The sequence below is a fragment of the Leptonotus elevatus genome, chromosome 4, assembly GCF_054856555.1.
Source record: "Leptonotus elevatus isolate MCC_2025b chromosome 4, RoL_Lele_1.0, whole genome shotgun sequence".
NCBI lineage: Eukaryota > Metazoa > Chordata > Actinopteri > Syngnathiformes > Syngnathidae > Leptonotus > Leptonotus elevatus.
The window spans coordinates 4,697,045-4,718,930 of record NC_141242.1 but is presented as its reverse complement, the minus strand read 5'-3'; the positions used below and the strand labels follow the sequence as shown (position 1 = coordinate 4,718,930).

Here is a 21,886-nt window from a genome sequence, read left to right as displayed (position 1 = left end):
GAAAAACATTTGAAATATTATGGGAATATTTTTGATGACGATAAAGACAGACAGAAACCAGCAAACCTCAAAAGAAAATTGCCAAAAGGTGGGAATGTATGTCGGCCCGATTATTTACAAAACTTTTGCCAAAGGGAATGTACCAACCATCAGCAGATGGTGGGGGTCACCTGCGACCACCAAATTTGGATAGGTTAAAAATATTCAAAAGAAGGGAAAAAAATCAATACTTTTGAAAAATAAGTCGTAATATTTCAAATGTTTGGCTGTTTTGAGTCGTTAACGGGCTATGATGTCGTGGAGGGCGAAAACTATTAGTCAACTTTCCGCCCAACAGTCACTTTGACAAAAAGGACATGCGCGAGGTGGACATGTCGGATTGCCGATGAAGTGTCAGGAGTTTTTTTTTTGGGCAACGCTGCCAACGTAGATGTAGAATGACCTCCTCTCTTGCCGGTGAGTGCTTTCAAATCTGATCATACAAAGGCTTTACAAGTTTGCACATTCTGGATTTATTTCTCCTTCATCTGTGCTCAAAATGCCAATGCAAAGTTGGCAGTGTTATTTATTAGGGATGTGCCCAAAAAAATCGATTCTCATTTAGATCGTTGTCTCCCTTCTGTTCCACTTCGTATGTCATTATTTATTTATTTTTTTAAGATTATAACGGATGGATATACGTGAATACTTTAAAATTATTAAGGGGTTTACCAAAAAAGAGAAAGTTATTTCAGTAATAATGGACGACATTTTTTTATTATTATATTTACAGAGTGAGTCATACTAGTGTAAATGTAACAAAAAAGGACAAACTATATACAATGTTTTGAGTGTTTTGGCACACACAATGATTAAAAATGATATAAGGTACAATGCATATTAATGGACAATTACCGGTAAACATGCCAGATTAAAGCTGTCACATAGTTTAAATCTGCAGCCCCTTGTCAGGTTGATGTAATATTTTATATACAAAATCAATTTCAAAATAGGGTTAAGTCAGACACATACAACACAGGTACACAGATCCTTCGTTCATTCAGCGGTAAACATGATCTTTGCACCATCATTCATCTCTGCTATTCTCACCAGCACACTTGTGCCTCTTAGCTTCAGTCTTACTTGGGAATCTTTGACAACAAACTGAGCAGGTAAAAGGCTTCTCTCCAGTGTGTGTTCTTGTGTGTATTTTTAAGCTTCCCTTCTGAGCAAAAGTTTGACCACAAACTGAGCAAGCAAAAGGCTTTTCTCCAGTGTGTGTTCTTGTGTGTATTTTTAAGTCTCCGTTCTGAGCAAAATTCTGACCACAAACTGAGCAGGTAAAAGGCTTCTCTCCAGTGTGGGTTCTTGTGTGTATTTTTAAGCTTACCCTGTGAGCATTTTTTTTACCACAAACTGAGCAGGTAAAAGGCTTCTCTCCAGTGTGGGTTCTTGTGTGGTCTTTTAAGCTTCCCTTCTGAGCAAAAGTTTGACCACAAACTGAGCAGGAAAAAGGCTTCTCTCCAGTGTGGGTTCTTGTGTGTATTTTTAAGCTTACCCTGTGAAAAAATTTTTGACCACAAACTGAGCAGGTAAAAGGCTTCTCTCCAGTGTGGGTTCTTGTGTGTATTTTTAAGCTTACCCTGTGAGCAAATTTTTTACCACAAACTGAGCAGGAAAAAGGCTTCTCTCCAGTGTGGGTTCTTGTGTGTATTTTTAAGCTTACCCTGTGAGCAAATTTTTTACCACAAACTGAGCAGGAAAAAGGCTTCTCTCCAGTGTTGGTTCTTGTGTGGTCTTTTAAGCTTCCCTTCTCAGCAAAAGTTTGACCAGAAACTGAGCAAGCAAAAGGCTTTTCTCCAGTGTGGGTTCTTGTGTGGTCTTTTAAGCTTCCCTTCTCAGCAAAATTTTGACCACAAACTGAGCAAGTAAAAGGCTTTTCTCCAGTGTGGGTTCTTGTGTGTAATTTTAAGTGTCCCTTCTGAGCAAATTTTTGACCACAAACTGAACAGGCAAAAGGCTTCTCTCCGGTGTGGGTTATTGTGTGTATATTTAAGTGTCCCTTCTGAGCAAAAGTTTGACCACAAACTGAGCAAGCAAAAGGCTTCTCTCCAGTGTGTGTTCTTGTGTGTCTTTTTAAGTTTCCCTTAAGAGAAAAAGTTTGACCACAAACTGAGCAAGCAAAAGGCTTCTCTCCGGTGTGGGTTATTGTGTGTATATTTAAGTGTCCCTTCTGAGCAAAATTTTGACCACAAACTGAGCAGGAAAAAGGCTTTTCTCCAGTGTGGGTTCTTGTGTGTATATTTAAGTATCCCTTCTGAGCAAAATTTTGACCACAAACTGAGCAAGCAAAAGGCTTCTCTCCAGTGTGGGTTATTGTGTGTATTTTTAAGTGTTCCTTCTGAGCAAAAGTTTGACCACAAACTGAGCAGGAAAAAGGCTTCTCTCCAGTGTGTGTTCTTGTGTGTATATTTAAGCTTCCCTTCTGAGAAAAAGTTTGACCACAAACTGAGCAAGCAAAAGGCTTCTCTCCAGTGTGGGTTCTTGTGTGGTCTTTTAAGTTTCCCTTCTGAGCAAAATTTTGACCACAAACTGAGCAAGCAAAAGGCTTCTCTCCAGTGTGTATTCTTGTGTGTATTTTTAAGTTTCCCTTGTGAGCAAACGTTTGACCACAAACTGAGCAAGCAAAAGGCTTCTCTCCAGTGTGTGTTCTTGTGTGTCTTTTTAAGTGTCCCCTGTGAGCAAATTTTTTACCACAAACTGAACATGCAAAAGGTTTGTCACCAGTGTGGCTGATCATATGTCTTCCCAATAGAGACTGGCAGCCAAAAGTTTGACCACACTGACAGCATTTCCACCATGTGCTGGCAGCGTGACATGTCACATCACCGTCAGACCGTTCATAGTCATCGGTTTGGGGAGAGTGTAACGTGTCTTCACCATCTGATATTCGAGCTAACATGCTGTCTGCTTGTGATCCGCCGCGGTGGTCCTCTTCATCTTCTGTTGTTTGTTGTCTCGAGTTGCTGCTTGGAGACTCCGCCCCTTTGTTCTCTTCATATTGACATTCATCTTCACTCTTCAAATGGACACCAGTCACGGGCAACTCTGTGAAATGCTCCTCCTCTTTAATGTATGGCGGCAGCCGCTCCTCTTTTTTTATGTTGGGAGGCTGTGGCTGCTCCTCTTTTTTAACTTGAAGAGGCTCCAAGTCCTCCTCCTCTTTCACACCAGGGAACTCTGGCTCCTGCCGCTCAGGACAAAGATATTTTTCACTGACGTCTGCGGGGCACAAGTTACACATGGTTTGGTAAGGACCGTTTATTGTGACATTATGTGTTTATTTAAGATTATCACATGGGCCACCTGAGTGAAAGAGTAACAAAGCTGGCAAATGTTACGTATCTGTATTTTGTTCCAGAAATCACTCAACGTTACTCTGTAACCCCTGTAACGCTGATTGTTCCGCACATAAATATATAAATTAATTCAAGTTGTGAAATCTGGCATTCATTGACAAAAAGCTAACAAATTCATGCATCTGCAAGAGCTGTACAACATCCTTGAGGGGTTGACGAACTTTTAATTATTCAAACTCGAGGGGGCAGCAAAGAAGAACAAATAAAGCCAGGGGAGAGAAATCAATTTAGCCAACAGTAAGTGTATGTCAAACCTAAATGGGTATTTTTAATCATTGTAATGGGCTTAGTGTCAATGTTCCATTAGCATAAATATGTGGCTATATGTAATATATTAGCTAATTCTATGCTAAGAAAAATAAAAGTTTTTTTTATTTTTACTTCGTTACAATCAGTGGTCCAACTAGTCACTTCTGTTTACAATATCAAATTATCTACTAGGCTTCCATCCTCCATTCTAGTTGTTGGTATGTCAACGAATCAAAAATAAAGAATAAACCTGCTTATTTATATAATTCTTACAACATTTAACATCAAAAATAGGAGCACCTATTCTTATCTGAGACATGTACCAAAGCAAACTTGAGAAAAACTGTAAACGTAAGTTAAAAAGTGCCCGGATGAAGGATCCTTTCAATAGACATATTGTTGAAAAGTATTGATTAAATAAGTGACAAACCTGCTCTGTTCAACACAACTCGAGGCTGCTTGAAAAACGCGTCCATCAGTTGACGTAGTCGCTCATTCTCTTCTTGTGCGCCACAAAGCTCCTCTTTGTACTTGATTTTCGTTTTTGCCAACATTTTCACACGATATTCACGACACTTTTCGGTCACACTTGACGTCTGTTGAGCCAATATGTCGATAACAAACGCGTCTCCTTTTTTTCGGCGGCAAGCTAAGCTAAGCTAAACAAGGCCGAAAGATTTTGACAAAAACTGTGTGATACGAATGTAACCAGACACAAAATGGAGCAGTTTGGCTTCAATAGAGTAGTGACGGACGCACAGTGTCGATGTGTAAGTTCGTATAGTACGAATTCAGAATGAATTATTACGAATTATAGTGAACCGCGTGTGGCTATGTAAAAGCAGCCTGGAATGGAGTATTGGTCACGTGAAATCTATTCTACGGCAACACCAGTTGAACAAATCTCGTGTCACGGGGTGGAGCATAATTTATATAAACGTTTGAGTCTATGTTCATTTGGATAATACATTTTAATAATTATTTGCATTTGGACGAGTAAAAAACATGTTTAGTTACATCCATAAAAATATTGAGGGGTTTACCAGAAATATTAAGGTATTTCAGGATGAATTGTTACTAAACACTAAAGAGACTGAAAGCCAGATAATTTGTGAATTTACGTCTACACGCACCAATGATGTGTGATGGTGACGACCCTGAATTTTGAACTAGTGAACACTCCAAAGCAATGGAATTGTTAGATTCTCTTTTTAGTCCAGATCTTATCCAACATGTCAACTGTACCACTCATTCATATGGCAATACATTGGACCTTGTTTATACAAAAGGTGTCAATGCTGGCCTCTCATATCCTGCAAGTCCCTGTCTCTGCCCACTTTTGTGTGTTTTTTAATCTGATCTTTCGATGCGCTGAGATACGCTGTGGGCCAAACCACCACTGTTTTTAGCTCACCCTCCCTCTGTTTGTTAAACTTGACTCCATCTCCACTATGGGTATTATGTCTCCAGACCAGACCCAGTCTGGAGACATAATACGAGAAATAATACAATACATTTCCCGGTTGGCCGACCGGGGGCGCTGTTTATTTCAGACCGCGGGTTCATTTCAAAATCAGCAAATAAAGTGCTTTTATTATTGAATAACTAAATACTTGTCCATGATGTTCATTGTTCGTTTCTTCTTTTACCACTACTACTTCGACTACATTTCTATATACAGGTAAATACAATTCTGATGCCTTATCCCCACCTAGTGACAGGAAGCAGCAACAGCTCTGAGGCACTGTTTACACGACGTCTCGCACAGGTACCTTAAGTTATTAAAAAAGACAAGTGAAACTTTTTAAAATTTTGTATTTATCCCCTTTGTTTTCCTCTACGCTCCACTCTGGTTGACTGTTGTTTACATGTATTTTTAGATGGGGAAAAAAAAAGTTATTTTTTGTTTTTAATCAATATCAAAAGCTCATTTCCGTCAGTGGATTTTTTTTATTTTTTGAAGACCTTTTCTATCAGACCTCCATGCGGCATGCGCAAGCCCTCTACCGGATTCAAGCCACATGCCGATTCAAATTTCAGGCTATATTTTTACGTCCTGTTGATGCAGTTGCATCAAAAGAAATGAGCCTAATGGCATACCAACATAATTTGACTTTCAACGGAGGGATCAATAAATGTGCAAATTCAGCTAATACTTTTAGATACGGATGCAATCTGAAGAGATCGTTGGTCAGCCGTCGAGTGAGTGCAACCCTAGCTTCAACGTGATGGGCTAAAATCGCATACAGGTCTATAACACTACAAATAACATCATTGTGTGAAGGCTGTGGCATTTGTGATTAATTGTGAGTTAACTAGTGAAGTCATGCGATTAATTATGCTTAAAAATGGTAATCACCTGACGTTCCTAATTTTTAAGAATGTTTTCTAAAAAAAAAAAATTGAAAAAAATAATTACAATTATTTATTTTTATTATTTTTTTAAAGAAAATATTATTAAAAATTAGGGGTGTCAGGTGATAATTTTTTTTCCGTAATTAATCGCAGGACTTCACTAGGTAACTCACGATTAATCACACATTTTTTATCTGTTCTAAATGTACCAAAAAAATATATCTAGGTTTTCATACTCTCATACTCTCTCAAAGTTAAACTAATAGAAATAGTTAAAATTAATTTAGGACGTCTATAGCCGTCAATGGCAGTGAAATAGTTAAAAAAAAATCATCAAAGAACACATCGGAATGTCCCTAATAAGAATCTATTCAAATGAACCGTATCCTGGCTGCGCTTCAATCTGAGTTCAAACAATCAGAATGGGTCATACATACTGCACACCCCCCCCACACACCCCCCCACCCACACCCCCCCCCCCCACCCACATCCCCCCCCACACACACACACACACACACACTGTGGTATAAAAATACAATCCAATTCAATTCAACACAATTAGCTGGCAGCTAAAGCACAATGCATACAGTACATTATTATAATTGCTGTACATTTTGTTTTAAAATGAAAATATTTACCACACACAAGAGTGGATTACCATTTGTACCTTTTTATACACTTGAAGCGTCAACATCGCACTCGGCGAATTGATTCCCAACATAAAGTCGTATTAGTTCAACAGATTTGTCTCAACTGGATAAAAAAATCTTGGTGTACTTTTTAAAAAGTCTTGTATGAGGGCCACGTTGAAAATAAACATTATTACAAGAATTAAAATCATAGAATTACAAGAATGAACTGAATTTCAGGAGTAAAGTCACAATTTTAAGATGAAATGCTGCACTTTTAATGCAGAAAAAAAAACATTTTAGGAGAATAATTTTGTACATTTAAGGAGAATTATGTCATAATTGAGAAAACAATGATGAAAAGTACTAGTTTTATGACTAAGTCAATTATATGAATAATAATTTCACAATTCCCCTGGTTTTCAATGTGGCTCTAATAAACTGCGAGAATACAAAAACATCATCCACTTTACATGAAGTGTAGGATGACATCAAATTAGCTTTGAATTGCTTTTGAAAATCTTCCACCAGATTAAGCTGATATACATCCGTCACCTTGTTTTATTTTAAAAAATAAATATGTAGAAAAAGAGCCCTGAATGTGAACCCAATGCATATTGTTAGCAGGACCAGAAGCAAGATTATTTAGCTGACTTTGAAAAATAAAACAAGTGAGAACGATTGCAATTGGGCTTGTTTTTGAACGGTTAGCTGCGATATGGCAAAGCACTTCACCAGTATGGAGTACGTGTGCATGTGCTTTACGGAGAATCCAGTAGAAAAAGAGCGTGTCCCTTTAAAAGTCACAGGCCCGCTTGTGTGCACTGAGGCGGTCGGACACTACAGTGTCATGTGAAAGAAAAGAAAAAGACAAATTCCAGATGGACATAATGTGAGGTTAGTCGGACTTTGAGTGGCTATAAAAAGTATCTCCACACCCCGTTCAGATACCAAGTTTTTGCTCAAAAACAAAACCTTCAAATGGTGGCAGTGTGTGTTGACTCCCGATTAACTAACGGGATTAATTCTGACCACGGCCACATCCCAATTTTAAGAGGGTGTGCAGACTTGTGCAACCGTGTTTTTACTATTTCTCTCTCAAGAAGACAAATTTGGAGTTGTGTACATATATTTTTTTAACTCATTCATTCCCAGCCATTTTCACTGAAGCAACCCCCTTCGCTCCCGGCTGTTTTATTGGATTTTGACTAATTTTGCGAGGCTCACAGATTATTGTGCTCTATTGCTATAAAAACATGGAACCTACCAAAAGAAAGATTAGAGTCCCTTCTTTCATCAGGGAAAAAAGTATATTTGCATTAGAATATAGCTTAAGTTTCATCATTATTCACAAATTTGTTTAAAACAGTGGGGAAAAGAGCTTTTTGCAACATGGCCCTGGGTGATCTTTTATACTCTGCTGCCACCTGCTGGCCGTTTTTGTAATAACTACCATTGCTTCAAGCGTTCTCTTCAGTTCAGAGGCTGCATCAGAGCTTTCTGTATGCTCTAGCATAAATACAAAACAAAACGTATAAATACGTTTTGGGGACCATGGGTATATTTAAAACTGAACGTATTTATACGTTTATTGGGAGCAAATGAGTTAAGGTGTGCCGACTTGTGCAAACATGTTATTACTATTTCTCTGTCATGAAGACAAATTTTTAGTTGTACATAAAAAAATAAAAAAAATAAAAATAAAATGCCATTTAAACAGGGATGTGCAGACTTTTGATATCCACTGTACACACACACAAAGAAAAGGAAATATTTCATGAGTACATGAAAACCAGACCTCACGTGTAAGTCTGCCTTTTACTGCTCACGTGGCCGCCGTCACGGGAGTAAAAATTTTTTTTTCAAAATATAAATAAAGTACTGCGTTAAGGAGGACGGTGCATAAAGTTTAAAAAAAATCTTAATTTTAGCAGGATAAATAATATGTTGTGTTGTTATTTACAATAAAATTGTATTTAAACTGATTACAATTTCCCAATTTTTTTTTGCCAGAAAGGTCTCAATAAAGTCCTATTTTATATTTTATTTCTTTCCGGGAGGAGGGACCTTAATTTTCAACAATGAATTTAGTATAAAAGTCAAAATGTGGGGAGCAAAAAAGTCATGATTTTATTAATTTTAAAGAGAAAAACTATTTAAGAGAATAAAGTAATTTTGTGGTAAAAAAAAATAATTAAAAAAACAAATAAAAAAACTGCATGGTAACAAATGAAATAATAATAATAATAATAATAATAATAATAAATAAGCCATAATTTCAAGTGAAAAAAATCAGAACATTGGACTAAAATTGTAAGTGTAGAGAAAAAAAAAGAGATAATTTTGGATAAGTAATTAAAAATGTTTTTAAAAAAGAATTACAAGGTAAAAGGAGTTATAATTGGAAGAATAAAGTTATAGGTTCATAATGAAAAACATTTGAAATATTATGGGAATATTTTTGATGACGATAAAGACAGACAGAAACCAGCAAACCTCAAAAGAAAATTGCCAAAAGGTGGGAATGTATGTCGGCCCGATTATTTACAAAACTTTTGCCAAAGGGAATGTACCAACCATCAGCAGATGGTGGGGGTCACCTGCGACCATCAAATTTGGATAGGTTAAAAATATTCAAAAGAAGGAAAAAAAAATCAATACTTTTGAAAAATAAGTCGTAATATTTCAAATGTTTGGCTGTTTTGAGTCGTTAACGGGCTATGATGTCGTGGAGGGCGAAAACTATTAGTCAACTTTCCGCCCAACAGTCACTTTGACAAAAAGGACATGCGCGAGGTGGACATGTCGGATTGCCGATGAAGTGTCAGGAGTTTTTTTTTTGGGCAACGCTGCTAACGTAGATGTAGAATGACCTCCTCTCTTGCCGGTGAGTGCTTTCAAATCTGATCATACAAAGGCTTTACAAGTTTGCACATTCTGGATTTATTTCTCCTTTATCTGTGCTCAAAATGCCAATGCAAAGTTGGCAGTGTTATTTATTAGGGATGTGCCCAAAAAAATCGATTCTCATTTAGACAGTTGTCTCCCTTCTGTTCCACTTCGTATGTCATTATTTATTTATTTTTTTAAGATTATAACGGATGGATAGACGTGAATACTTTAAAATTATTAAGGGGTTTACCAAAAAAGAGAAAGTTATTTCAGTAATAATGGACGACATTTTTTTATTATTATATTTACAGAGTGAGTCATACTAGTGTAAATGTAACAAAAAAGGACAAACTATATACAATGTTTTGAGTGTTTTGGCACACACAATAATTAAAAATGATATAAGGTACAATGCACATTAATGGACAATTACCGGTAAACATGCCAGATTAAAGCTGTCACATAGTTTAAATCTGCAGCCCCTTGTCAGGTTGATGTAATATTTTATATATCAATTTCAAAATAGGGTTAAGTCAGACACATACAACACAGGTACACAGATCATTCGTTCATTCAGCGGTAAACATGATCTTTGCACCATCATTCATCTCTGCTATTCTCACCAGCACACTTGTGCCTCTTAGCTTCAGTCTTACTTGGGAATCTTTGACAACAAACTGAGCAGGTAAAAGGCTTCTCTCCAGTGTGTGTTCTTGTGTGTATTTTTAAGTTTCCCTTCTGAGAAAAAGTTTGACCACAAACTGAGCAAGCAAAAGGCTTCTCTCCAGTGTGGGTTCTTGTGTGTATTTTTAAGCTTACCCTGTGAGCAAAATTTTGACCACAAACTGAGCAGGAAAAAGGCTTCTCTCCAGTGTGTGTTCTTGTGTGTATTTTTAAGCTTACCCTCTGAGCAAATTTTTGACCACAAACTGAGCAGGTAAAAGGCTTCTCTCCAGTGTGTGTTATTGTGTGTATTTTTAATTGTCCCTTCTGAGCAAATTTTTGACCACAAACTGAGCAGGTAAAAGGCTTCTCTCCAGTGTGTGTTCTTGTGTGTATTTTTAAGCTTACCCTGTGAGCAAAATTTTGACCACAAACTGAGCAGGAAAAAGGCTTCTCTCCAGTGTGTGTTCTTGTGTGTATTTTTAATTGTCCCTTCTGAGCAAATTTTTGACCACAAACTGAGCAGGTAAAAGGCTTCTCTCCAGTGTGTGTTCTTGTGTGTATTTTTAAGTGTCCCTTCTGAGCAAAATTCTGACCACAAACTGAGCAAGCAAAAGGCTTCACTCCAGTGTGTTTTCTTGTGTGTATTTTTAAGTGTTCCTTCTGAGCAAATTTTTGACCACAAACTGAGCAGGTAAAAGGCTTCTCTCCAGTGTGGGTTCTTGTGTGGTATTTTAAGTTTTGCTTCTTAACAAAAGTTTGACCACAAACTGAGCAGGAAAAAGGCTTTTCTCCAGTGTGGGTTCTTGTGTGGTATTTTAAGTTTTGCTTCTCAGCAAAAGTTTGACCACAAACTGAGCAAGCAAAAGGCTTCTCTCCAGTGTGGGTTCTTGTGTGGTCTTTTAAGTTTCCCTTCCGAGCAAAATTTTGACCACAAACTGAGCAGGAAAAAGAATTCTCTCCAGTGTGTGTTCTTGTGTGTATTTTTAAATATCCCTTCTGAGCAAAAGTTTGACCACAAACTGAGCAAGCAAAAGGCTTCTCTCCAGTGTGTGTTCTTGTGTGTCTTTTTAAGCTTATCTTCTCAGAAAATTTTTGACCACAAACTGAGCAAGCAAAAAGCTTCTCTCCAGTGTGTGTTCTTGTGTGTATTTTTAAGTTTCTCTTCTGAGCAAAAGTTTGACCACAAACTGAGCAAGCAAAAGGCTTTTCTCCAGTGTGTGTTCTTGTGTGTATTTTTAAATATCCCTTCTGAGCAAAAGTTTGACCACAAACTGAGCAAGCAAAAGGCTTCTCTCCAGTGTGTGTTCTTGTGTGTATTTTTAAGGTTCCCTTCTGAGCAAAAGTTTGACCACAAACTGAGCAAGCAAAAGGCTTCTCTCCAGTGTGTGTTCTTGTGTGTCTTTTTAAGCTTATCTTCTCAGAAAATTTTTGACCACAAACTGAGCAGGAAAAAGGCTTCTCTCCGGTGTGTGTTCTTGTGTGTATTTTTAAGTTTCCCTTGTGAGCAAACGTTTGACCACAAACTGAGCAAGCAAAAGGATTCTCTCCAGTGTGTGTTCTTGTGTGTATTTTTAAGCTTACCCTGTGAGCAAAATTTTGACCACAAACTGAGCAGGAAAAAGGCTTCTCTCCAGTGTGTGTTCTTGTGTGTATTTTTAAGTTTCTCTTCTCAGCAAAATTTTGACCACAAACTGAGCAAGCAAAAGGCTTCTCTCCAGTGTGTGTTCTTGTGTGTATTTTTAAGTTTCTCTTCTCAGCAAAATTTTGACCACAAACTGAGCAAGCAAAAGGCTTCTCTCCAGTGTGTATTCTCTTGTGTATTTTTAAGGTTCCCTTCCGAGCAAAATTTTGACCACAAACTGAGCAAGTAAAAGGCTTGTCACCAGTGTGGCTGATCATATGTCTTCTCAATAGAGACTGGCAGCCAAAAGTTTGACCACACTGACAGCATTTCCACCATGTGTTGGCAGCGTGACATGTCACATCACCGTCAGACCGTTCATAGTCATCGGTTTGAGGAGAGTGTAACGTGTCTTCACCATCTGATATTCGAGCTAACATGCTGTCTGCTTGTGATCCGCCGCGGTGGTCCTCGTCATCTTCTGTTGTTTGTTGTCTCGAGTTGCTGCTTGGAGACTCCGCCCCTTTGTTCTCTTCATATTGACATTCATCTTCACTCTTCAAATGGACACCAGTCACGGGCAACTCTGTGAAATGCTCCTCCTCTTTAATGTATGGCGGCAGCCGCTCCTCTTTTTTTATGTTGGGAGGCTGTGGCTGCTCCTCTTCTTTAACTTGAAGAGGCTCCAAGTCCTCCTCCTCTTTCACACCAGGGAACTCTGGCTCCTGCCGCTCAGGACAAAGATATTTTTCACTGACGTCTGCGGGGCACAAGTTACACATGGTTTGGTAAGGACCGTTTATTGTGACATTATGTGTTTATTTAAGATTATCACATGGGCCACCTGAGTGAAAGAGTAACAAAGCTGGCAAATGTTACGTATCTGTATTTTGTTCCAGAAATCACTCAACGTTACTCTGTAACCCCTGTAACGCTGATTGTTCCGCACATAAATATATAAATTAATTCAAGTTGTGAAATCTGGCATTCATTGACAAAAAGCTAACAAATTCATGCATCTGCAAGAGCTGTACAACATCCTTGAGGGGTTGACGAACTTTTAATTATTCAAACTCGAGGGGGCAGCAAAGAAGAACAAATAAAGCCAGGGGAGAGAAATCAATTTAGCCAACAGTAAGTGTATGTCAAACCTAAATGGGTATTTTTAATCATTGTAATGGGCTTAGTGTCAATGTTCCATTAGCATAAATATGTGGCTATATGTAATATATTAGCTAATTCTATGCTAAGAAAAATAAAAGTTTTTTTTATTTTTACTTCGTTACAATCAGTGGTCCAACTAGTCACTTCTGTTTACAATATCAAATTATCTACTAGGCTTCCATCCTCCATTCTAGTTGTTGGTATGTCAACGAATCAAAAATAAAGAATAAACCTGCTTATTTATATAATTCTTACAACATTTAACATCAAAAATAGGAGCACCTATTCTTATCTGAGACATGTACCAAAGCAAACTTGAGAAAAACTGTAAACGTAAGTTAAAAAGTGCCCGGATGAAGGATCCTTTCAATAGACATATTGTTGAAAAGTATTGATTAAATAAGTAACAAACCTGCTCTGTTCAACACAACTCGAGGCTGCTTGAAAAACGCGTCCATCAGTTGACGTAGTCGCTCATTCTCTTCTTGTGCGCCACAAAGCTCCTCTTTGTACTTGATTTTCGTTTTTGCCAACATTTTCACACGATATTCACGACACTTTTCGGTCACACTTGACGTCTGTTGAGCCAATATGTCGATAACAAACGCGTCTCCTTTTTTTCGGCGGCAAGCTAAGCTAAGCTAAACAAGGCCGAAAGATTTTGACAAAAACTGTGTGATACGAATGTAACCAGACACAAAATGGAGCAGTTTGGCTTCAATAGAGTAGTGACGGACGCACAGTGTCGATGTGTAAGTTCGTATAGTACGAATTCAGAATGAATTATTACGAATTATAGTGAACCGCGTGTGGCTATGTAAAAGCAGCCTGGAACGGAGTATTGGTCACGTGAAATCTATTCTACGGCAACACCAGTTGAACAAATCTCGTGTCACGGGGTGGGGCATAATTTATATAAACATTTGCGTCTATGTTCATTTGGATAATACATTTTAATAATTATTTTAATTTGGACGAGTAAAAAACATGTTTAGTTACATCCATAAAAATATTGAGGGGTTTACCAGAAATATTAAGGTATTTCAGGATGAATTGTTACTAAACACTAAAGAGACTGAAAGCCAGATAATTTGTGAATTTACGTCTACACGCACCAATGATGTGTGATGGTGACGACCCTGAATTTTGAACTAGTGAACACTCCAAAGCAATGGAATTGTTAGATTCTCTTTTTAGTCCAGATCTTATCCAACATGTCAACTGTACCACTCATTCATATGGCAATACATTGGACCTTGTTTTTACAAAAGGTGTCAATGCTGGCCTCTCATATCCTGCAAGTCCCTGTCTCTGCCCACTTTTGTGTGTTTTTTAATCTGATCTTTCGATGCGCTGAGATACGCTGTGGGCCAAACCACCACTGTTTTTAGCTCACCCTCCCTCTGTTTGTTAAACTTGACTCCATCTCCACTATGGGTATTATGTCTCCAGACCAGACCCAGTCTGGAGACATAATACGAGAAATAATACAATACATTTCCCGGTTGGCCGACCGGGGGCGCTGTTTATTTCAGACCGCGGGTTCATTTCAAAATCAGCAAATAAAGTGCTTTTATTATTGAATAACTAAATACTTGTCCATGATGTTCATTGTTCGTTTCTTCTTTTACCACTACTACTTCGACTACATTTCTATATACAGGTAAATACAATTCTGATGCCTTATCCCCCCCTAGTGACAGGAAGCAGCAACAGCTCTGAGGCACTGTTTACACGACGTCTCGCACAGGTACCTTAAGTTATTAAAAAAGACAAGTGAAACTTTTTAAAATTTTGTATTTATCCCCTTTGTTTTCCTCTACGCTCCACTCTGGTTGACTGTTGTTTACATGTATTTTTAGATGGGGAAAAAAAAAGTTATTTTTTGTTTTTAATCAATATCAAAAGCTAATTTCCGTCAGTGGATTTTTTTTATTTTTTGAAGACCTTTTCTATCAGACCTCCATGCGGCATGCGCAAGCCCTCTACCGGATTCAAGCCACATGCCGATTCAAATTTCAGGCTATATTTTTACGTCCTGTTGATGCAGTTGCATCAAAAGAAATGAGCCTAATGGCATACCAACATAATTTGACTTTCAACGGAGGGATCAATAAATGTGCAAATTCAGCTAATACTTTTAGATAATGATGAGTTATTAACATTGTTTTTTTAGTTTTAATTTATATTTTAGCCGTTTTGGATTTAGTTGACTCAGTGTAGGCTCAATGAATTGTATTCTTGTCTGTGTTACTTTCATGAGGAAGGGCAACGAGTTCAAACATTCATTCGTTATCTAATGGGAGGGCCGGGATTCTGCTGTGTCGGAAGGGAGTCAGGCTTATTATTATTGTATTTTTTCTAATCTGATTTATACCCATGGGAACGGATTCTCTTGTATTCATTCAGTTGTAACCAGGTGTGTTGTGGGCTGACTTTTTTATGAACCCTCTTTGTGAATAAATAATGATGTGGGCTGGAGAGAAGACACACATTTGAACAGAGCACTGCTTGGGTGACTTCATTTGTGTGATCAGAAGCTTCTGGTAATTATTTACCTTTGCAAAGGAACTTCTTCAACAGAATCTCACCATTCAGTTAATTGAACACGCAAAGAGTACAATACTTAATATTGTCTACTCTAACAATACGGATGGAATCTGAAGAGATCGTTGGTCAGCCGTCGAGTGAGTACAACCCGAGCTTCAACGTGATGGGCTATAATCGCATACAGGTCTATAACACTACAAATAACATCATTGTGTGAAGGCTGTGGCATTTGTGATTAATTGTGAGTTAACTAGTGAAGTCATGCGATTAATTATGCTTAAAAATGGTAATCACCTGACGTTCCTAATTTTTAAGAATGTTTTCTAAAAAAAAAATTGAAAAAAATAATTACAATTATTTATTTTTATTATTTTTTTAAAGAAAATATTATTAAAAATTAGGGGTGTCAGGTGATAATTTTTTTTCCGTAATTAATCGCAGGACTTCACTAGGTAACTCACGATTAATCACACATTTTTTATCTGTTCTAAATGTACCAAAAAAATATATCTAGGTTTTCATACTCTCATACTCTCTCAAAGTTAAACTAATAGAAATAGTTAAAATTAATTTAGGACGTCTATAGCCGTCAATGGCAGTGAAATAGTTAAAAAAAAATCATCAAAGAACACATCGGAATGTCCCTAATAAGAATCTATTCAAATGAACCGTATCCTGGCTGCGCTTCAATCTGAGTTCAAACAATCAGAATGGGTCATACATACTGCACACCCCCCCCACACACCCCCACCCCACCCACACCCCCCCCCCACCCACATCCCCCCCCCACACACACACACACACACTGTGGTATAAAAATACAATCCAATTCAATTCAACACAATTAGCTGGCAGCTAAAGCACAATGCATACAGTACATTATTATAATTGCTGTACATTTTGTTTTAAAATGAAAATATTTACCACACACAAGAGTGGATTACCATTTGTACCTTTTTATACACTTGAAGCGTCAACATCGCACTCGGCGAATTGATTCCCAACATAAAGTCGTATTAGTTCAACAGATTTGTCTCAACTGGATAAAAAAATCTTGGTGTACTTTTTAAAAAGTCTTGTATGAGGGCCACGTTGAAAATAAACATTATTACAAGAATTAAAATCATAGAATTACAAGAATGAACTGAATTTCAGGAGTAAAGTCACAATTTTAAGATGAAATGCTGCACTTTTAATGCAGAAAAAAAAACATTTTAGGAGAATAATTTTGTACATTTAAGGAGAATTATGTCATAATTGAGAAAACAATGATGAAAAGTACTAGTTTTATGACTAAGTCAATTATATGAATAATAATTTCACAATTCCCCTGGTTTTCAATGTGGCTCTAATAAACTGCGAGAATACAAAAACATCATCCACTTTACATGAAGTGTAGGATGACATCAAATTAGCTTTGAATTGCTTTTGAAAATCTTCCACCAGATTAAGCTGATATACATCCGTCACCTTGTTTTATTTTAAAAAAAAATATGTAGAAAAAGAGCCCTGAATGTGAACCCAATGCATATTGTTAGCAGGACCAGAAGCAAGATTATTTAGCTGACTTTGAAAAATAAAACAAGTGAGAACGATTGCAATTGGGCTTGTTTTTGAACGGTTAGCTGCGATATGGCAAAGCACTTCACCAGTATGGAGTACGTGTGCATGTGCTTTACGGAGAATCCAGTAGAAAAAGAGCGTGTCCCTTTAAAAGTCACAGGCCCGCTTGTGTGCACTGAGGCGGTCGGACACTACAGTGTCATGTGAAAGAAAAGAAAAAGACAAATTCCAGATGGACATAATGTGAGGTTAGTCGGACTTTGAGTGGCTATAAAAAGTATCTCCACACCCCGTTCAGATACCAAGTTTTTGCTCAAAAACAAAACCTTCAAATGGTGGCAGTGTGTGTTGACTCCCGATTAACTAACGGGATTAATTCTGACCACGGCCACATCCCAATTTTAAGAGGGTGTGCAGACTTGTGCAACCGTGTTTTTACTATTTCTCTCTCAAGAAGACAAATTTGGAGTTGTGTATATATATATATATTTTTTTTTAACTCATTCACTCCCAGCCATTTTCACTGAAGCAACCCCCTTCGCTCCCGGCTGTTTTATTGGATTTTGACAAATTTTGCGAGACTCACAGATTATTGTGCTCTATTGCTATAAAAACATGGAACCTACCAAAAGAAAGATTAGAGTCCCTTCTTTCATCAGGGAAAAAAGTATATTTGCATTAGAATATAGCTTAAGTTTCATCATTATTCACACATTTGTTTAAAACAGTGGGGAAAAGAGCTTTTTGCAACATGGCCCTGGGTGATCTTTTATACTCTGCTGCCACCTGCTGGCCGTTTTTGTAATAACTACCATTGCTTCAAGCGTTCTCTTCAGTTCAGAGGCGGCATCAGAGCTTTCTGTATGCTCTAGCATAAAAACAAAACAAAACGTATAAATACGTTTTGGGGACCATGGGTATATTTAAAACGGAACGTATTTATACGTTTTTGGGAGCAAATGAGTTAAGGTGTGCCGACTTGTGCAAACATGTTATTACTATTTCTCTGTCATGAAGACAAATTTTTAGTTGTACATTAAAAAAAAAAAAATCAGAAAAAAATGCCATTTAAACAGGGGTGTGCAGACTTTTGATATCCACTGTACACACACACACACACACACGCACACAGAAAAGGAAATATTTCATGAGTACATGAAAACAAGACGTCACGTGCAAGTCTGCCTTTTACTTAAACTGCAAAAGATTATTTATGGCTTTAGATCACTCGTATGTGTTTATATTTGTATTAAAATCTACATTCTGCTGGAGTGACAGTTCACTCTTCATCATTTTTCGGGTGTTTCAGTGGAGTGCAGCACGCCTCGACCCCCCCCCTCCCCCCAATTGATCATCAACGGCTCGCCCAGGCCTCAAAAGCCACGTTCCCACCAAAGAGTGCAGTTTAGTTCCGTACGTCATCACGATAAGCGTTTACAACGGAAGCTACATCCTGATGACATCATCAATACGAGCCGCCAGAGGAAGGTCACAATGCAAACGCGAGACATCACATCTGCTCGTTGTTGTTTGTTCTTCTTAGCATGTGACTTTTGTCTACTTCCCTTCATGATTCAACTTTGAGCAAGCCTGGAAACAGTACTCGGGGGAAAAAAGTAATTAAAACAAATTTTAAAAAGTAAAATAAAGTACAAAATAAAAATAAAGAGTTTAGGAGAAAGGTGCATAAAGTAAAAAAAAAAAAGGAAGAAAAATTTCTTAATTTTAGTAGGATAAATAATATGTTGTGTTGTTAATTACAATACAATTTTATTTAAACTGATTACAATTTCCCCCAAAATGTTGCCAGAAAGCTCTCAATAAAGTCATATTTTATTTCTTTCCGGGAGGAGGGACCTTAATTTTCAACAATGAATTTAGTATAAAAATAAAAATGTGGGGAGCAAAAAAGTCACAATTTTATTAATTTTAAAGAGAAAAACAATTTAAGAGAATAAAGTAATTTTGTGGAAAAAATATATGATTCTAGGAAAATAATCCTCACATTTTTTGGGGAAAAAATACCAGCATGGTAACAAATGAAATAATAATAATAAATAAGTCATAATTTCAAGTGAAAAAAATCAGAACGTTGGACTAAAATTGTAAGTGTAGAGAAAAAAAAGAAGATCATTTTGGATGAGTAAGTAATTTTGAGCTAATTTTTGTAAAGAATTACAAGGTAAGATGAGTTATAATTGGAAGAATAGAAAAGTTATAGGTTCATGATGAAAAACATTTGAAATATTATGGGAATATTTTTGATGACAATAAAGTAGAAAATTAACAGACGGAAGCCAGCAAGCCTCAAAAGAAAATTGCCAAAAGGTGGGAATGTATGTCGGCCCGATTATTTACAAAACTTTTGCCAAAGGGAATGTACCAACCATCAACAGTACCCGGTTTGGCCACTTAGGGGCAGTGTGGTTCCACGCGGTCTAATACACTGTTAAGTTGTAGCCACATTAGAGAGTAGAATGTAAAAGTCACGATCAAGTTATTCCAATAAAAGTTGGGTTTTTTTGCAGCGCGGAGCCGTTCTTTTGAGTGATAAAAGTGCCGCGAGTGGCGCACTAGTTAGCATTAGCGAGTCAGACTGGAGTAGATCATTATGATTCTTTGAACATCTATAAATTGAATCAAAAATAATTGTCAATCAAATCATTTTTGAACCAAAAATAGGTGATAACGGAAAATCGATTCTGAATCGAATCGCACGCCCAAAAAATCGGAATCGAATCGTGAGACATTCAAAGATTCCCACCCCTATTATTTATGTACGTTAGCAATTTAGCAGCTGCTAAATCTGCCGCGGCCGGCGTCATTTATCCCGCAAAAAGTCTTCTTTATGGTGTTGGTCAGTCATTAAATTCAACGGTGTAATATCTATTAAACCGTAGCAGCACCGTAGCATTTCCCCGTCATTTTGCGTGTGGTAACAGTTAGCATCTGCTGATTTAGCCACCATGTACAAAGTGCAACATTGGCTACGCATTGGTTCCTCTTTTGGTAGCTTGGAGCATGCTCGATCCTTTTTTTCTGGTCCGTAACAGCTGCCAATCATTGTTCAAGTGTGGTGTTTGCCGTTTACTCAAAGTGGCAGACGCGATTTCAATGCTGCCAAAATGGTCGGCCATTTTGGGACGCGCGACGTCAACGTCAGGATCGCTATATCGGGCCTAGCGGAATAAACCCCGGGAGTGCAACTTCTCCATCAGCGTACCGAACTAACAGTGCGCCGGTTGGTGGAAACGAGGCTTAATATTAGCTACCAGAAGCTACAGCTAGCCCTCGCTACATGACGAGAGGGAGCGTCAGGGGTCCAACCTGGAGCTTATGTTCGCAAACAACAAGAAAAAGTACAATTGGATGGGGGGGGACGCTGGTCAATACATGTCCCTGTAGATCTCCTGCAGGAGCGGATGCAGCGACGTGTCCTCCGTCTTCTTGATCTCCTGCACCAGCTGAGCGTGCTCGGTGACCAGTTGCCGCAAGTCGGCCAGCTTCTGCAGAAGCTTGGGGAAGAGGAAGGCGTCGTCCGGGTGGTTGGCCAGCAGGTGGAGCTGCAGCACTTGCACGATGCTCTCCTGCATGCGCTCGATGTGGCTCACGTTCACCAGGCCGGGACGGTCTACGTGGAAATAGAATACAACAATTAATATGAGGAATTGATGAATAGAATCACAAAGTTTCCATTTTTGGGGGTGTGGTATGCCATCATTTCATGTTAAAGTCAAAATTGTACTAAAATAAAGTCTTGATTTTATGAGAAAAATACATTTCTTTAGGTGCAAACGTTTGTCCTTTTAGGAAAAAAGAGTTGCAATTTGAATCGGGCTTAAAGTCAAAAATTGTATGAGTAAAAAACTATTTCACGAGAGAGAGAATGAAAACTGTCATAATACTGAGAGAAATTAAACTGACCTCGGGCTCGCAACGTTTGCAATGCGAGCCCGAAGGCACTTTGATGTCAATTTTAAAATATCAGCCTCCTAAGTTGAAAAAAACTTAAAAGTACATTTGTACTTTGCTGAGACGCATGTAAACATTTAGAGAAAAATACTTTTAAATGAACAAAGTTGCAATTTTCGGAGAATGAATTTATACAAACTGTGATTTTTTTAAATTAAAACATTAAAAAAAAAAGAGAATTGCATTAAGTCTCAATATTATGAGAAATAAATTTTCAGAGAAAATATGCCATTTTTTATATTTTATTTACATTTTATTGTAATACTAAAAGTTGTGATTTTATAGGGAAAAAGGTCAAAATTTTTATTAATAAATTGTGATTTTTCAAAGGAAAAAATTGCAATTTTACAAGAAAAAGCGTAATCTAAAAAGAGTTAAGTTTTCATTTTATCTTAAAAAAAGATTAATATTATAAGAGTTGATTGTAACACATTTTTGGAGAACAATTTAGCAATTTTAGGAAACATTTTCCTGAAAAGAGTTAATTGTAAAAGAAACAGCATATTTTAGAAGAAAACTATTTTCACAGGAAAAAATATATGTTTAAAAAAATATATTTTAATTTGAGCAATTTTAGGAGAAAACCGTAGAATATATATATTTTTTAAAGCAAATTTTCCTGAGAACTGTCACATTTTTAGTGAGAAAAGAGTCAATTGTAAAAGAAACAACACATTTTAGAAGAAAACATAATTTTAAGGGAAAACATTAAAAAAAAAAATTTTTTTAAACAGTATAAAAAAAAGAAGCAAATTTTCCTGAGAACGGTTAAAAATTTGGTAAGAAAAATTGTAAAAGAAACATGTTTTAGAAGAAAAACATGCAAT

At 37.3% G+C, this 21,886-nt stretch overlaps 2 protein-coding genes across 8 annotated transcripts in view; both read right to left on the bottom strand.

Moving 5' to 3' along the window:
- Positions 1-710: 710 nt before the first annotated feature.
- Positions 711-13,823, bottom strand: LOC147175074 (uncharacterized). 2 transcript variants are annotated; one of them, XM_086074125.1, is made up of 3 exons: positions 13,387-13,823; positions 10,155-12,570; positions 716-1,700 (listed from the first exon to the last, which is right to left on the bottom strand). In XM_086074125.1, the coding sequence occupies exons 1-3, from the start codon at positions 13,508-13,510 to the stop codon at positions 1,067-1,069; spliced, it is 3,174 nt and encodes a 1,057-aa protein (XP_085930251.1). In that variant the 5' UTR covers positions 13,511-13,823; the 3' UTR covers positions 716-1,066. The 2 variants fall into 2 exon arrangements, with proteins under 2 accessions (XP_085930250.1, XP_085930251.1); XM_086074124.1 differs by lacking the exons at positions 10,155-12,570; positions 13,387-13,823 and adding an exon at positions 4,078-4,297 and having other exon boundaries at positions 711-3,261.
- A 2,641-nt stretch (positions 13,824-16,464) lies between these two features.
- The window catches only part of pparab (peroxisome proliferator-activated receptor alpha b), a 40,040-nt gene continuing 34,618 nt past the window's right edge, over positions 16,465-21,886 (bottom strand). For all 6 annotated transcript variants that reach the window (XM_086072637.1, XM_086072635.1, XM_086072639.1 and 3 more), the window contains one exon: positions 16,465-20,718. In XM_086072637.1, coding sequence (XP_085928763.1) covers positions 20,474-20,718 — 245 coding nt within the window. In that variant the 3' untranslated portion in view covers positions 16,465-20,473. The remainder of the gene's footprint in view (positions 20,719-21,886) is intronic.

Coding starts and splice junctions, on each gene's coding strand:
- LOC147175074 (XM_086074125.1), bottom strand. CDS start 13,510: ATGTTGGCAAAAACGAAAATCAAGTACAAAGAGGAGCTTTGTGGCGCA. Junction 12,571..13,386: donor AGTTGTGTTGAACAGAGCAG/GTTTGTTACTTA, acceptor TGTGCCCCGCAG/ACGTCAGTGAAAAATATCTT. Junction 1,701..10,154: donor ACTGAAGCTAAGAGGCACAA/GTGTGCTGGTGA, acceptor TCACAGGGTAAG/CTTAAAAATACACACAAGAA.